At 48.4% G+C, this 17,124-nt stretch overlaps 1 protein-coding gene across 9 annotated transcripts in view; it reads left to right on the top strand.

Moving 5' to 3' along the window:
* robo2 (roundabout, axon guidance receptor, homolog 2 (Drosophila)) overlaps positions 1-17,124 on the top strand; it is a 586,853-nt gene that overhangs the window by 237,029 nt on the left and 332,700 nt on the right. For all 9 annotated transcript variants that reach the window (XM_090223920.1, XM_090223916.1, XM_090223918.1 and 6 more), the window contains exon 2: positions 38-364. In XM_090223920.1, coding sequence (XP_090080046.1) covers positions 38-364 — 327 coding nt within the window. The remainder of the gene's footprint in view (positions 1-37; positions 365-17,124) is intronic.

Raw genomic sequence — 17,124 nt, 5'->3', positions numbered from 1 at the left:
TTCGTCATCTCCTCTTATTCTCCTCTTCTCTTCCCAGGATCCCGTCTGCGCCAGGAGGACTCCCCACCCCGGATCGTAGAGCACCCCTCTGACCTGATCGTGTCCAAGGGGGAGCCCGCCACCCTCAACTGCAAGGCGGAGGGGCGGCCCAGCCCCACGGTGGAGTGGTACAAGGACGGGGAGCGGGTGGAAACGGACAAAGACGACCCGCGGTCTCACCGCATGCTCCTTCCCAGCGGCTCCCTCTTCTTCCTACGCATCGTCCACGGACGACGCTCCAAACCGGATGAGGGCTCCTACGTCTGCGTCGCCCGCAACTACCTGGGAGAAGCTGTCAGCCGCAATGCATCCCTGGAAGTAGCATGTAAGTCAACAATTACATACATCACATGTTCATATTTTGCTCAGTCGTCCTCTTAGGTTCTTTATGTTGCTCTCCATGTTTATAAGGGTTGAATGATTTTCCATACCAAACTTACTGATGAAAAAGGCAGACTCAACAGGTTGTTTGTCCTTTGCTCTCCAGAAGGAATGACTGAGTTTATGTTTAAAGCCTCAAGACAGGCCGAGACATTAAACATATTTTTGTTGGACATTGTGGTTTTCTTCCAACATCTAATAATGCAATTATTTAAAATAAAATTTGAGTCTTCGTGAACTACAGTTAATTTCACTGTGTTTGTTCTGAATTAGAATTCAATCAGAGAACTTTTATTAGACATTATAAACTGGGTGGTTCGAGCCCTGAATCCTGATTGGCTGAAAGGCGTAGTGCAGTATATCAAACCATATACGATGGGTATGACAAAATATGTATTGGTACTGCTCTAGTTACGTTGGTAACCAGTTTGTAATAGCAATAAGGCACCTCGGGGGTTTGTGATACTTGGCCAGTATACCAAATCAAATCAAATTGTATTTGTCACATGCTTCGAATATAACAGGTGTAGTAGAACTTACAGTGGAATGCTTACTTATGAACCCCTAACCAACAATGAAGTTTAATAATTTAAAAAACGAATAAGAATAATAAATAGGGCCTCCTGGGTGGTCTAGGGCACTGCATCGCAGTGCTAGCTATGCCTCCGTGACCGGGAGGTCCGTGGGGCGACGCACAATTGGCCTAGCGTCTCCCGGGTTAGGGAGGGTTTGGCCGGTAGGGATATCCTTGTCTCATCGCGCATTAGCGACTCCTGTGGCGGGCCGGGCGCAGTGCGCGTTAACCAGGTTGCCAGGTGCACAGTGTTTCCTCCGACACATTGGTGCGGCTGGCTTCCGGGTTGGATGCGCGCTGTGTTAAGAAGCAGTGCGGCTTGGTTGGGTTGTGTTTCGGAGGACGCATGGCTTTCGACCTTCGTCTCTCCCGAGCCCGTACGGGAGTTGTAGCGATGAGACAAGATAGTAACTACTAATAATTGGATACCACGAAATTGGGGAGAAAAGGGGGTAAAATGTTTAAAACATTTTTTTTTAAAGAAAGAATATTAAATAATAGTAACAAGTAATTAAAGAGCAGCAGTAAAATAACAATAGCAAGACTATATACAGGGGTACCGGTACAGAGTCAATGTGAGGGGCACCGGTTAGTCGAGGTAATATGAACATGTTGTTAGAGTTATTAAGTGACTATGCATAGATGATAACACAGAGCGTAGCAGCGGTTTAATTAAAATAGTAGGGGGGTGGGGGTGGGGGGGTGGGGGGCAATGCAAATAGTCTGGGTAGCCATCCTTTCAGTCTCCTCAGGGGGAAAAGGTTTTGCTGTGCCCTCTTCATGGCTGTATTGGTATGCTTGAACCATGTTAGTTTGTTGGTGATGTGGACACCAAAGAACTTGAAGCTCTCAACCTGCTCCACTACAGCCCCGTCAATGAGAATGGGGGTGTGCTTGCTCCGCTTTTTCCTGTAGTCCATAGTCATCTCATTTGTCCTGATCACGTTGAGGGAGAGGTTGTTGACATGGCACCACATGGCCAGGTCTCTGACCTCCTCCCTATAAGCTATCTCGTCATTGTCGGTGATCAGACCTACTACTGTTGTGTCATCTGCAAACTTAATGATGGTGTTGGAGTCGTGCAAGGCCGTGCAGTCATGAGTGAACAGGGAGTACAGGAGTGGACTGAGCACGCACCCTTGAGGGGCCCCCGTGTTGAGGATCAGTGTGGCAGATTTGTTGTTACCTACCCTTACCATCTGGGGGTGGCCTGTCAGGATGTCCAGGATCCAGTTGCAGAGGGAGGTGTTTAGTCCCAGGGTCCTTTAGCTTGTTGATGAGCTTTGAGGGCACTATGCTGTTGAGTGCTGAGCTGTAGTCAATGAATAGCATTCTCACAAAGGTGTTCCTTTTGTCCAGGTGGGAAAGGGCAGTGTGGAGTGCAATAGAGATTGCATCATCTGTGGATCTGTTAGGGCGATATGCAAATTGGAGTGAGTCTAGGGTTTCTGGATAATGGTGTTGATGTGAATCATGACCAGCCTTTCAAGGCACTTCATGACTACAGACGTGAGTGCTACGGGTCGGTAGTCATTTAGGCAGGTTACCTTAGTGTTCTTGAGCACAGGGGACTATGGTGGTCTGCTTGAAACATGTTGGTATTACAGACTTGGACAGAGTCTCTTCACAGGGATTTGGGCCTGTTCCCAGGAAAGCAGTATATCATTCACGTTGGGCTCGTTGGACTCGTTAAAGGAAAAAAAGGATTCTGCCATTCCGTGTTGAGTAATCGCAGTTCTGATGTCCAGAAGTTATTTTTGGTCATAAGAGACAGTAGCAGCAACATTATGTACAAAATAAGTTACAAAATCAGTTACAAACAATGAAAAAAAAGAGAAAAAAAACACAATTGGTTAGGAATATGTAAAACATCAGCCTTGCTCTCCGGCGGGCCAGGCTAAGGGCTGTATCCTAGCATTCCGCATTGCATCGTGCATAAGAACAGCCCTTAACCGTGGTATATTGGCCATACACCACAACCCCTCAGGCCTTATTGCTTAAGAATAGACTCCCTAATCACATGACATGCTAGTGTTTATTGTGTCTTTAGAAGTCATGCTGTTTCTGAGTGACTGAAAGAACTGGAGAGGTCCTCTATGTCATAGCCTACATTAAACCCAAACTAAGAGCTGGAGAGGTCCTCTATGTCATAGCCTACATTAAACCCAAACTAAGAACTGGAGAGGTCCTCTATGTCATAGCCTACATTAAACCCAAACTAAGAGCTGGAGAGGTCCTCTATGTCATAGCCTACATTAAACCCAAACTAAGAACTGGAGAGGTCCTCTATGTCATAGCCTACATTAAACCCAAACTAAGAGCTGGAGAGGTCCTCTATGTCATAGCCTACATTAAACCCAAACTAAGAGCTGGAGAGGTCCTCTATGTCATAGCCTACATTAAACCCAAACTAAGAGCTGGAGAGGTCCTCTATGTCATAGCCTACATTAAACCCAAACTAAGAGCTGGAGAGGTCCTCTATGTCATAGCCTACATTAAACCCAAACTAAGAGCTGGAGAGGTCCTCTATGTCATAGCCTACATTAAACCCAAACTAAGAACTGGAGAGGTCCTCTATGTCATAGCCTACATTAAACCCAAACTAAGAACTGGAGAGGTCCTCTATGTCATAGCATACATTAAACCCAAACTAAGAGCTGGAGAGGTCCTCTATGTCATAGCCTACATTAAACCCAAACTAAGAACTGGAGAGGTCCTCTATGTCATAGCCTACATTAAACCCAAACTAAGAACTGGAGAGGTCCTCTATGTCATAGCCTACATTAAACCCAAACTAAGAACTGGAGAGATCCTCTATGTCATAGCCTACATTAAACCCAAACTAAGAGCGGGTGAGGTGTACTTTCAAGAGAACATTTGATCTGTGCTTTCATTGTTTTTTGGCATCCACTGTATTCTGAAGAGATGATTACACAGCATTGTGTTGTATTTTGAGTGAGTAGACATAATTGTGTGGATAGACGTTCTAGCCCAGGGGAGGGATCATGGTGTTTGAGGTTAGTGAGGGATCCTGGCAGCCATTTGAGTTGGACTTGTCCAACTGTCATACTACAGGGAGCTGGATGATGTCAGGGCAGAGCTATTGCAGAGGGATAGTGGGTTGGAGGGTGGAGGGTGGAGCGACAGTCACAGATGAAAGCTCCCAATTGACATTTGACACGGGCTTCCAGGGCTGTGCTGTGCACTTCTGTGCTGGAAGACACTGAAATGCAGGCTGCACCTGACCCAAAGATCAGCTTACCTTTGAAGAGTCTCACAAAGACCCCAGCGGCCACAAAAACTCTGGTGACTCTGGGGAAGGTTACAGGACCGACAGTTCCTTCAGTTAACCCTGTGGAATATGTCTGTGTTTCTTCTGCACCCTACCTTTACAAACCGAGACCTAGCCTGTGCTTTAGTAACACATTTGATGAATTTATTTTGGACCCTTCTTCCACTTGTTGTACATAGGGCAGGAAAGAGTGAGTTGGGCTGCCAGGTCTCAGGTCATTAGTAGTGAAACAGTATTGGACTGGGGCCGTAGGGGGATTGGCTGGACTGACCGGCAGCTTAAGTGAGAGGAGCCTTTCATGAAGTCTGCTCCCCCAGCTGGTCAATACACAGCACTTTTTATGCATTGTTATGAAAATAGAGGCCATCCATCTTGGAAAGGGGAAATGATGATACATCATGGAAATGGATAGTTAAATCAGTGTGGACTGTTCCAATTGTGTGTGGTTTCATTCTGGGGTGAGTTATGATGGGTTTTGTGGGTGTAAGGAATATAGACTGTGGGAACTCGGGGCTGCACATTTCTCATTGTTTCTGGGGTGATAACGTTGACTAGTGGTGATAGCTGTAGTGATATGTTGACTAATGGTGATAGCTGTAGTGATAATGTTGACTGATGATGATAGCTGTAGTGATAATGTTGACTAGTGGTGATAGCTGTAGGGATGGGAGGGGGTATTAAGGAAATGGACTGCGTGAATCGCGGGGATGGGGTGGGGGTTGGTTGCCGGGGCCAGCCGGCCGCCTCTGATCCTGTCCCCTCCCCTCCCTTGGCCCCTCCCTTCCCAGAAGCCCCCAGGTGCTAACAGTGTGACAGCAGCTTGATCTATCGATCGCTGTAAGAGGCCTCTCCCAGCCTAAATGAAAATTCATGAAAAATGTATGAAGTCTCCAGATTATCCTTTTTTACCTCTTGCTGTTTCGACTCTCCCACTCTCTCTCTTTCTCTCTCTCTTTCTCTCCCTGACTCTCTCTCTCCCAGGCTTGGGTGGTCAAGGAGGGTTTAAATTAGGTTTTTAATGCTTTAGTGGCTCAGAGGTGAGGGGTCAGGGGTTATAAGTTCAGCAGAAGACAGGATAAGGAAAGGCCAGAGAGAGGAAAGAATGGGAACACTGATGGGATGGAGTCCAGGCTTTCTCCATTCTCTGGGTGCTAACTAGAGCCAGGTCTTATAAGAGGAGCAGGGGGCTGAGAGGTGGTTTGGGGTCTACTAAATCCAATTGCAGGGGCTTACAGCAGTGATGATGGGTATCAGCACCTTCCATCCCTACTGGGCTTCTAACCTTTCTGACAATCGCATTAGCACTCATTTTAAGTCACATTCTAATCTGAATCCTTGTAAAATCAGTGGTTTATTTGTGATATCCTCCATGCCCACCTCTGCCTTCGATCAACCTCTGCCCCCCTCTTACCCTGTATTGAGCCCACCTCTGCCCCCCCTCCCTCCTCTCTCCCACCTCTACCTCCCTCTCTCATGAGTGGTTGAGCAGGACCCCGGTGAGATACTTGAATTGCAGCTCTGAAACAAATTGAAGTCAGTGTCTGCTGGGTCGAGGAGCACGGCTGAGCTCTGGACACCACACTGGGCTCCACTCACTCAACACCACCACTCAACACCACCACCACTCTCAACTGCTGCAGAAGAGGGAAGAGGGGAGGAGGGGAGGAGGCTTCGAAAAAGGAGTCCCTGGCTGCATTATTAATATGAGCCAGATTGGCCAGACCAGTACCAGTACATTGACTGAGCTTAGCTCTCCAAACATGTCCCTTATATTCAATATTATCCAATGAATACACACTCCTGCCCTACTCATGGATATATGAGCTGGCCTTGCCTTTCTTTTTGCAGTACACTGGCTGAAAGGGTGCACCAGATTTCATTATGGCTTTTCTTTCTGTCTTACATTTTCAGTTATTAGCTGAAAGAGAGAAAAGGCCTCTGTTAGTTGGTGCCTACAGGGTATCTTAGTGCTCTGCTTTTGATAATCTAATGCTGCCTGACAAGCTTCCACAGACTGACCCCAGGCCTGCTCCTCTGCATGCATCTCACCACTGCAGATAAGAGAGGGATGCCTTCCCAGTCCCACTTTTCTCTCTATTCAACATTAACTGGGTCAATGAGCTGGTTCATAAATCATAGTGAACCTCATGTAAGAGCAGTGCTAGCCCCATTCACTTCGCTGATTACATTTGCGGTGGAAATCCATGTGTATTATGTAAGTGTGACAAGATGCAGCTGGGCCAATAGGATCCCCAGGAAAATGTTAATTATCTCTTCAGGTGGAGAGATGCTCATGTGCAGCACTGCTCCAGATACACATATGTACTTTTAATTGAGTGTCGGATATGACTAAATCATTCTGATGTGCGTGTAAGTGTGAATGTTTAGTCTAAGTGCGTGTGGTTGGAGGTGTTTATGGTCCGGAGGGAGGGAGGGGAAGAGACATAGGGAGAGAGGGGAAGAGATGCAGGGAGGGAGGGGAAGAGACGTAGGGAGGGAGGGGAAGAGACGTAGGGAGAGAGAAAGAGGACAATGGGATGCTTAAGGAGAGGCACCGACCAACCTTTAAAAATGCAAATGAAACAGGTACCAAACAGATGTCTTGGGTTTGTTCTAGATGATGCAGGTACTTAACAGATGTCTTGGGTTTGTTCTAGATGATGCAGGTACCAAACAGATGTCTTGGGTTTGTTCTAGATGATGCAGGTACATAACAGATGTTTTGGGTTTGTTCTAGATACAGTTCAGAATGGGATGACTTTTAAAAAGGTCCCTCTCTCTCTCTCTCTTTCTCCCTCCCTCTCTCTCTCTCTCTGTCTCTCTCAATTCAATTTAATATCTCTCACTCTCTCCCTCGCTGTCTCTCTCAATTCAATTCAATTTAATATCTCACCCTCTCTCGCTCTCTCCCTCTCTCTCTCTCTCTGTCTCTCTGTCCCTCTCTATCTCTCTCTCTCTCTCTCGCTCCCCCTCTCTACTTCTACCTCTCTCTGCTCCTCTCTACCTCTCTCTATCTCCCTCTCTCCCTCTCACTCCCACTCTCTCTCTCTCACACTCTCTCCCCCTCTCTCCTGCTGAATGATACAGGATAGAAGGATGGAGGGATGAAGGCAGAAGACAGGGACAGTTGGTGTGGAATGTTATTATGTGATAAGAGAGGTGGAGAGAGCAGGCGAGCCACTGAGGAATATCTTGGCCTGATAAAAAAAGAAAAGATTGAATATGTCAGCGCTGTATCTGTCTGTACTGCTGGGGTTAGCCCAGGTCCATAAATAGGTGCTGTTATCTACAGCAGGTCACACACAGACATACACACACACACGCGCGCACACACACACTCACACACACACACACACACATTGGTTTTACTATCCAAGTGGGGACCAAAAAATATTATTTTCCCTAACTCCAGCCCTAAACTTAACCTAACCCTAACCCCAACCTTAACCCCAAACATATAACCCTAAAACTAAACCTGACCCTAATCATAACCCCTAACCCTAACCTTAATTCAAACCATAACAATAACCCTAACCCTAAACCTAACTCCTAAGGCTAAAAAAGCATTTTTCTTTGGGGACCGGCGAAATGTCTGCAAATTTTCCCTTTTTTACTGTCCTTACTGTCCTAACCCAGAAGGATAGTAAAGTTAGACCACACACACAAACACACAAACACACACGTGTCCAGTCTGGCCCGACAGAGACATGCAGATTGCTGCCTAATCTCAAGTCATCTGCTTGCTGGATGACCACCATAAATGCCTTCTCCCAATCTGTCTGAGCATCTGCCGTAATAACACAGGACTGGAGTCCCCTGTCTGAACTACAGTGGGGAGAACAAGTATTTGATACTCTGCCGATTTTGCAGTTTCCTACTTACAAAGCATGTAGAGAAAAGCATCAGAAAAGCAGAACTTTATATTTGGTACAGAAACCTTTGTTTGCAATTACAGAGATCATACGTTTCCTGTAGTTCTTGAGCAGGTTTGCACACATTGCAGCAGGGATTTTGGCCCACTCCTCCATAAAGACCTTCTCCAGATCCTTCAGGTTTCGGGGCTGTCGCTGGGCAATACGGACTTTCGTCTCTCACAGTTGAAGTGTACCTATGATAAAAATTACAGACCTCTACATGCTTTGTATGTAGGAAAACCTGCAAAATCGGCAGCGAATCAAATACTTGTTCTCCCCACTGTATGTGAGGAAGAGGAAAGGCCAGCACAAATTAGGAAGCATGGTAAGCTGCTTTTTACAGGCAGATAATTCATAAGAATCTCTACAGTCCCCAACCAACACACTGACCTTCCAACCACACACACACACACACACACGCACACGCACATGCACACGCACACACACACAAACTCTGTTATATCCTGAGACGGCACATCCTATCCTCAGTTGACCCAGGGTCCCAGCTATAACCTTCCCAACCCATCTTCAACAGGGAAATCCTCAACTGTGTTTCACAAGATGACTCTGAATAACAGGGCATGTAGAGTACTGTACTGCAGTTCTCTCCATGTCTGAGATATGCCAGGAGAAACAGAGTGGAGGAATGAGAGAGGCAGACAGAGACAGAGAGAGGGGTGCAGAGGGGTGCAGAGGGGTGCAGAGGGGTGAAGGATTGTGAGAGGCAGAGAGAGGAGTGAAGAGGTGCATCCCAAAGCCAGAGTAGTCTTAATGAGATCCATGCTGGGACTGACCCCTGACCTCTTCTCATCCCCACATCCATCTCTCTTTCTCCGTGTCTGTCCCCATCGGGAGAGAGGAGGACTGAAAGACAAGGATTAACTGAGGAGAGGAGTGGAAAAAGGAGTCAGACTGAGAAGAGGAGTGGAGAGAGAAACTGAGGAGAGGAGTGGAGAGAGGAGTCAGACTGAGAAGAGGAGTGGAGAGAGGAGTCAGATTGAGGAGAGGAGTGGAAAGAGGAGTCAGACTGAGAAGAGGAGTGGAGAGAGAGACTGAGGAAAGGAGTGGAGAGAGGAGTCAGACTGAGGAGAGGAGTGGAAAGAGGAGTCAGACTGAGGAGAGGAGTGGAAAGAGGAGTCAGACTGAGGAGAGGAGTGGAGAGAGGAGTCAGACTGAGGAGAGGAGTCAGAGTGAGAAGAGGAGTGGAGAGAGGAGTCAGACTGAGGAGAGGAGTGGAGAGAGGAGTCAGACTGAGAAGAGGAGTGGAGAGCGGAGTCAGACTGAGAAGAGGAGTGGAGAGAGGAGTCAGACTGAGAAGAGGAGTGGAGAGAGGAGTCAGACTGAGAAAAGGAGTGGAGAGAGGAGTCAGACTGAGGAGAGGAGTGGAGAGAGGAGTCAGACTGAGGAGAGGAGTGGAAAGAGGAGTCAGACTGAGAAGAGGAGTGGAGAGAGAGACTGAGGAAAGGAGTGGAGAGAGGAGTCAGACTGAGGAGAGGAGTGGAAAGAGGAGTCAGACTGAGGAGAGGAGTGGAAAGAGGAGTCAGACTGAGGAGAGGAGTGGAGAGAGGAGTCAGACTGAGGAGAGGAGTCAGAGTGAGAAGAGGAGTGGAGAGAGGAGTCAGACTGAGGAGAGGAGTGGAGAGAGGAGTCAGACTGAGAAGAGGAGTGGAGAGCGGAGTCAGACTGAGAAGAGGAGTGGAGAGAGGAGTCAGACTGAGAAGAGGAGTGGAGAGAGGAGTCAGACTGAGAAAAGGAGTGGAGAGAGGAGTCAGACTGAGAAGAGGAGTGGAGAGAGGAGTCAGACTGAGGAGAGGAGTGGAGAGAGGAGTCAGACTGAGGAGTGGAGAGAGAGACTGAGGAGAGGAGTCAGACTGAGAAGAGGAGTGGAGAGAGGAGTCAGACTGAGGAGAGTAGTGGAGAGAGGAGTCAGACTGAGAAGAGGAGTGGAGAGAGGAGTCAGACTGAGAAGAGGAGTGGAGAGCGGAGTCAGACTGAGAAGAGGAGTGGAGAGAGGAGTCAGACTGAGGAGAGGAGTGGAGAGAGGAGTCAGACTGAGAAGAGGAGTGGAGAGAGACTGAGAAGAGGAGTGGAGAGAGGAGTCAGACTGAGGAGAGGAGTGAGAAGAGGAGTGGAGAGAGGAGTCAGACTGAGAAGAGGAGTGGAGAGAGGAGTCAGACTGACGAGAGGAGTGGAGTGGAAAGAGGAGTCAGACTGAGAAGAGGAGTGGAGAGAGGAGTCAGACTGACGAGATGAGTGGAGTGGAAAGAGGAGTCAGACTGAGAAGAGGAGTGGAGAGAAGAGTCATACTGAGAAGAGGAGTGGAGAGAGGAGTCAGACTGAGAAGAGGAGTGGAGAGCGGAGTCAGACTGAGAAGAGGAGTGGAGAGAGGAGTCAGACTGAGAAGAGGAGTGGAGAGAGGAGTCAGACTGAGAAGAGGAGTGGAGAGAGGAGTCAGACTGAGGAGAGGAGTGGAGAGAGGAGTCAGACTGAGGAGTGGAGAGAGAGACTGAGGAGAGGAGTCAGACTGAGAAGAGGAGTGGAGAGAGGAGTCAGACTGAGGAGAGTAGTGGAGAGAGGAGTCAGACTGAGAAGAGGAGTGGAGAGAGGAGTCAGACTGAGGAGAGGAGTGGAGAGAGGAGTCAGACTGAGAAGAGGAGTGGAGAGCGGAGTCAGACTGAGAAGAGGAGTGGAGAGAGGAGTCAGACTGAGGAGAGGAGTGGAGAGAGGAGTCAGACTGAGAAGAGGAGTGGAGAGAGACTGAGAAGAGGAGTGGAGAGAGGAGTCAGACTGAGGAGAGGAGTGAGAAGAGGAGTGGAGAGAGGAGTCAGACTGAGAAGAGGAGTGGAGAGAGGAGTCAGAATGAGAAGAGGAGTGGAGAGAGGAGTCAGACTGACGAGAGGAGTGGAGTGGAAAGAGGAGTCAGACTGAGAAGAGGAGTGGAGAGAAGAGTCATACTGAGAAGAGGAGTGGAGAGAGGAGTCAGACTGAGAAGAGGAGTGGAGAGCGGAGTCAGACTGAGAAGAGGAGTGGAGAGAGGAGTCAGACTGAGAAGAGGAGTGGAGAGAGGAGTCAGACTGAGAAGAGGAGTGGAGAGAGGAGTCAGACTGAGGAGAGGAGTGGAGAGAGGAGTCAGACTGAGAAGAGGAGTGGAGAGCGGAGTCAGATTGAGAAGAGGAGTGGAGAGACTGAGGAGAGGAGTCAGACTGAGAAGAGGAGTGGAGAGAGGAGTCAGACGGAGAGAGGAGTCAGACTGAGAAGAGGAGTGGAGAGAGGAGTCAGACTGAGGAGAGGAGTGGAGAGAGGAGTCAGACTGAGAAGAGGAGTGGAGAGAGGAGTCAGACTGAGAAGAGGAGTGGAGAGAGAGACTGAGGAAAGGAGTGGAGAGAGGAGTCAGACTGAGAAAAGGAGTGGAGAGAGGAGTCAGACTGAGGAGAGGAGTGGAGAGAGGAGTCAGACTGAGGAGAGGAGTGGAAAGAGGAGTCAGACTGAGAAGAGGAGTGGAGAGAGAGACTGAGGAAAGGAGTGGAGAGAGGAGTCAGACTGAGGAGAGGAGTGGAAAGAGGAGTCAGACTGAGGAGAGGAGTGGAAAGAGGAGTCAGACTGAGGAGAGGAGTGGAGAGAGGAGTCAGACTGAGGAGAGGAGTCAGAGTGAGAAGAGGAGTGGAGAGAGGAGTCAGACTGAGGAGAGGAGTGGAGAGAGGAGTCAGACTGAGAAGAGGAGTGGAGAGCGGAGTCAGACTGAGAAGAGGAGTGGAGAGAGGAGTCAGACTGAGAAGAGGAGTGGAGAGAGGAGTCAGACTGAGAAAAGGAGTGGAGAGAGGAGTCAGACTGAGAAGAGGAGTGGAGAGAGGAGTCAGACTGAGGAGAGGAGTGGAGAGAGGAGTCAGACTGAGGAGTGGAGAGAGAGACTGAGGAGAGGAGTCAGACTGAGAAGAGGAGTGGAGAGAGGAGTCAGACTGAGGAGAGTAGTGGAGAGAGGAGTCAGACTGAGAAGAGGAGTGGAGAGAGGAGTCAGACTGAGGAGAAGAGTGGAGAGAGGAGTCAGACTGAGAAGAGGAGTGGAGAGCGGAGTCAGACTGAGAAGAGGAGTGGAGAGAGGAGTCAGACTGAGGAGAGGAGTCGAGAGAGGAGTCAGACTGAGGAGAGGAGTGGAGAGAGGAGTCAGACTGAGAAGAGGAGTGGAGAGAGACTGAGAAGAGGAGTGGAGAGAGGAGTCAGACTGAGGAGAGGAGTGAGAAGAGGAGTGGAGAGAGGAGTCAGACTGAGAAGAGGAGTGGAGAGAGGAGTCAGAATGAGAAGAGGAGTGGAGAGAGGAGTCAGACTGACGAGAGGAGTGGAGTGGAAAGAGGAGTCAGACTGAGAAGAGGAGTGGAGAGAAGAGTCATACTGAGAAGAGGAGTGGAGAGAGGAGTCAGACTGAGAAGAGGAGTGGAGAGCGGAGTCAGACTGAGAAGAGGAGTGGAGAGAGGAGTCAGACTGAGAAGAGGAGTGGAGAGAGGAGTCAGACTGAGAAGAGGAGTGGAGAGAGGAGTCAGACTGAGGAGAGGAGTGGAGAGAGGAGTCAGACTGAGAAGAGGAGTGGAGAGCGGAGTCAGATTGAGAAGAGGAGTGGAGAGACTGAGGAGAGGAGTCAGACTGAGAAGAGGAGTGGAGAGAGGAGTCAGACGGAGAGAGGAGTCAGACTGAGAAGAGGAGTGGAGAGAGGAGTCAGACTGAGGAGAGGAGTGGAGAGAGGAGTCAGACTGAGAAGAGGAGTGGAGAGAGGAGTCAGACTGAGAAGAGGAGTGGAGAGAGAAGTCAGACTGAGGAGAGGAGTCAAGAGAGGACTCAGACTGAGGAGAGGAGTGGAGAGAGGAGTCAGACTGAGAAGAGGAGTGGAGAGAGACTGAGAAGAGGAGTGGAGAGAGGAGTCAGACTGAGGAGAGGAGTGAGAAGAGGAGTGGAGAGGGGAGTCAGACTGAGAAGAGGAGTGGAGAGAGGAGTCAGACTGAGGAGAGGAGTGGAGAGAGGAGTCAGACTGAGGAGAGGAGTGGAAAGAGGAGTCAGACTGAGAAGAGGAGTGCTGAGCCAGCCACTTCTCAGGACCATTAGCCCTCCAGAAGATGAAGCACCCGTCTCTCTGCGTTTTGTTGTTTCCTTTTTTTTCCCTCCCGTCTTCTCCTCGCCCCGATGTTATTGATGGCCTCTCCACTGTGACAATGCAGGCTACTGCCTCTCTCACGCTGACCTCTCTCTCTCTCTCTCTCTCTCTCTCTCTATCTCTCACACTGACCTGTCTCTCTCTCTCTCTCTTAGGAAGTGCAGCTCAGTTTCCACCTCATTTTGTGAGCAGTGTGCACACAGCCTGTCTTCTCTTGAGAGCCAGGTCTGTCTAGGGTGGCCTCTCAATAGCAAGGCTATGCTCACTGAGTCTGTACATAGTGGTACTCAAAGCTTTCCTTCATTTTTGGTCAGTTATTCTGCCCCTGTGTACTCTCTGTTTAGGCTCAAATAGCATTCTAGTTTGCTCTGTTTTTGTTGTTGATTCTTTCCAATTTGTCAAGTAATTATATTTTTGTTTTCTCATGATTTGGTTGGGTCTAATTGTGTTGCTGTCCTGGGGCTCTGTGGGCATCTGTTTGTGTTTGTGAACAGAGTCCCCATACCAGCTGGCTGAGAGGAGTCTTCTCCAGGTTCACCTCTATATAGATGATGACTTTGTTATGGAAGGTTGAAGAATTGAGTTGCTCTTTTCTCGCTTTAAATAATTATTGGGAATCATCCTAATTCTGATCTGCATGCATGTTTTACTTCTCTCTCTCTCTCTCTCCCCTCATCTGATCAGGCAATTTCAGATGCAAATTGAGCCATAAATAATTTAAATTTGTCTTCAGGCATACTATTGATCAGCTTTAAAACACGGACTGGTGGAAAGGCTCTGCTTTCTTGAGGGCTCTGTGTGCACATTTCACCATTTCTCTCTCTGTTTGTGTATAAAGTGCCTGAAGATGTGTGGGGTGACTTGTGGCGATAAATTGCTGTAGATACAGTAGTCTGCAGAATTCTAGCCTTACAAAATACATTCCATCATTTAACGTATCTAACTGAATTGATCATCGGAGAATCGTGTGTCTACTGCTTACCCAGTCCATCTGACAGATGAAGTGCTCATTGATTCCCAGTCTTATTTGCACCACAGCAGCTTGTCAGTAGTAATTTGCAGCACAGATGTGTTTTATACAGGGGTTTAGATAAATACCTCAGATACCACTCCCTTTTCTGTCTTCAGTGGGAGGCCAGACAAGAGAGTGATAATAATATTAATGGATAAAGTTGACCCTGAATCAGGTTCCAAGAGGCAGTCCCATTCAGAGGCTGCCCGGCACTCTGTCCAGGCAGGATTGGATCCACTGACCCCTGAAGAACCTTCACCCTCTCTATCCAACCCTGGATCTCTGTCAAATTGTAATTCCTTAACCCACCACCGCTCCCTTCCTTCTATACCCCCATCCCAATGAATGTGTCCCAGCAGTGACTTACCCTAGTCTGTGTGGAGCCCTGAGGGACCTCCAGTTCCAGTAATCCATCATGTTGAGTTAGGAGGTGGAGGAGAGGGGGCTTTTGGGTGGTAGCTGATATGGGTTTGAATCGAGGGCCGCTGAAATTGATTCACCCTCTGGTAGGGGAATGGTGTGTTATTTTAACACAAGTGGCTAAGGTTCAGATGCCTCATGTTCCTCCAGTTGCACCCTGGTCTGAAATACAGTACGGTGTGTGAGAGACAGATGGTTTAAAGAGACATACAGTATGGAGTGATGGTTTAAAGAGACGTACAGTACGGAGTGATGGTTTAAAGAGACGGACAGTACGGAGTGTGAGAGACTGATGGTTTAAAGAGACGTACAGTACGGAGTGTGAGAGACTGATGGTTTAAAGAGACGTACAGTATGGAGTGTGAGGGAGTGATGGTTTAAAGAGACGTACAGTACGGAGTGTGAGGGAGTGATGGTTTAAAGAGACGTACAGTACGGAGTGTGAGGGAGTGATGGTTTAAAGAGACGTACAGTACGGAGTGTGAGGGAGTGATGGTTTAAAGAGACGTACAGTACGGAGTGTGAGAGACTGATGGTTTAAAGCATGGGTGTCAAACTCTGGCCCGTGGGCCAAATTTGGCCCGCGGGGTAATTATATTTGGCCCGCGAGACAATACCAAATTACTACTAGAGCTGGCCCGCCGGTATTATACAGCGCATTCACCACTAATACTACGAATCCCATAATGCTCTGCTGTTTTCGCGCGCCAATCAGGACAGGACCCAGAAACGCTCTCTCCTCTGTGACAGTAGTCATAGCAACATAGACGCTACAACTGTCAGCGAGCTAACCCTTCCCAAAAATGGTGAAAAGAAAGGCAGAAAACAGGAGCTTTCTGGACAAGTGGGAGGCAGAATATCTGTTTACATATGTAAAAGACAAACCTGTTTGTCTTGTTTGTGGAGTCAACGTGGCTGTAAGTAAGGAGTACAACATTAGACGACACTATGAAACGAAACACCATGACAAATACAAGGACCTGGACATGACTCAAAGGAGCCAGAAAGTAGAGGAGATGAAAATAAGTTTGGTTTCACAACATAATATGTTTAAAAAAGCCACATCACAAAGCGAGGCTGCTGTAAAGGCTAGTTATATAGTGGCAGCAGAGATCGCGAAATCAGCCCGGCCCTTTAATGAGGGAGAGTTCATGAAAAAGTGCATGATGAAGGTTTGTGACCTCGTATGCCCAGAGAAAAAACAAGCATTTTCAAACGTGAGCCTGAGCAGGAACACAGTAGCTGATCGCACATGTGATCTTGCCACCAATCTGTATGACCAGCTGATGGAAAAGGGAAAAGATTTTGTTGCGTTCTCCCTCGCTGTGGATGAGAGCTGCGACACATCTGATACTGCTCAGCTGTCAGTCTTCATCCGTGGAGTGGACTCAAATCTGTGTGTTACGGAGGAGCTATTAGGATTCAAATCAATGCATGGCACAACCACAGGAAAGGAAATCTTTGAGGAGGTTTCCAAATGTGTAACTGAAATAAAGCTGCCGTGGGATAAACTCGTTGGATTAACGACAGATGGTGCGCCAGCGATGTGCGGTAAAAATAGTGGACTGGTGGGCATGGTTCGGGAGAAGATGCGGGAAGAGAACTGTGCAGGTGAGCTAACTGTTTACCACTGCATCATACATCAGGAAGCACTGTGTGCCAAAGCCCTAAAGATGGAACATGTTATGACCACAGTAACACAGGTAGTTAACTTTATAAGAGCCAAAGGTCTAAATCACCGCCAGTTTAAATATTTTCTGGAGGAGTGTGGTTTGGAATACGCAGATGTGCCGTATCACACAGAGGTGAGATGGCTATTCAGAGGAAAAGTACTGAACAGATGTTTCGAGCTGCGTGAGGAAATATGTCAATTCCTGGAAACCAAAGGGAAGGATACAGCAGAGCTCCGGGAGCAAAAGTTCCTGTGTGAGCTGGCCTTTCTCTGTGACATCTCGAGCCATCTCGATGCGCTGAACCTGCAGCTTCAGGGGCGGGGGCGCATCATCACAGACATGTACGCTGCAGTGAGGGCCTTCAAAACTAAACTGTGCCTTTGGGAGAATCAGATGCTGCAAGGAAACCCTTGCCATTTTCCCTGCTGCCAATCCATAAAAGCGCAGATCTCTACCGCCGTGTTCCCATGCGCACAGTTTGCTGAAAAACTCAGTGTTCTCACCGCTGAGTTTAGCCGGCGATTTGCCGACTTCGATGCCCAGAAATGCAAGTTTGAACTGCTTAGTAATCCCTTCGCAGTTGATGTGGAAAATGCACCAACCAACATCCAAATGGAGCTGATTGAACTCCAGTGCAACGACACGCTGAAGTCAAAGTATGATGCTGTGGGCGCCGCAC

The sequence above is a fragment of the Oncorhynchus mykiss genome, chromosome 27, assembly GCF_057628025.1.
Source record: "Oncorhynchus mykiss isolate SJ-2025 chromosome 27, ASM5762802v1, whole genome shotgun sequence".
NCBI classification, from domain to species: domain Eukaryota; kingdom Metazoa; phylum Chordata; class Actinopteri; order Salmoniformes; family Salmonidae; genus Oncorhynchus; species Oncorhynchus mykiss.
The sequence above is the reverse complement of the archived record's forward strand: the minus strand, read 5'-3'. Positions and strand labels throughout refer to the sequence as shown.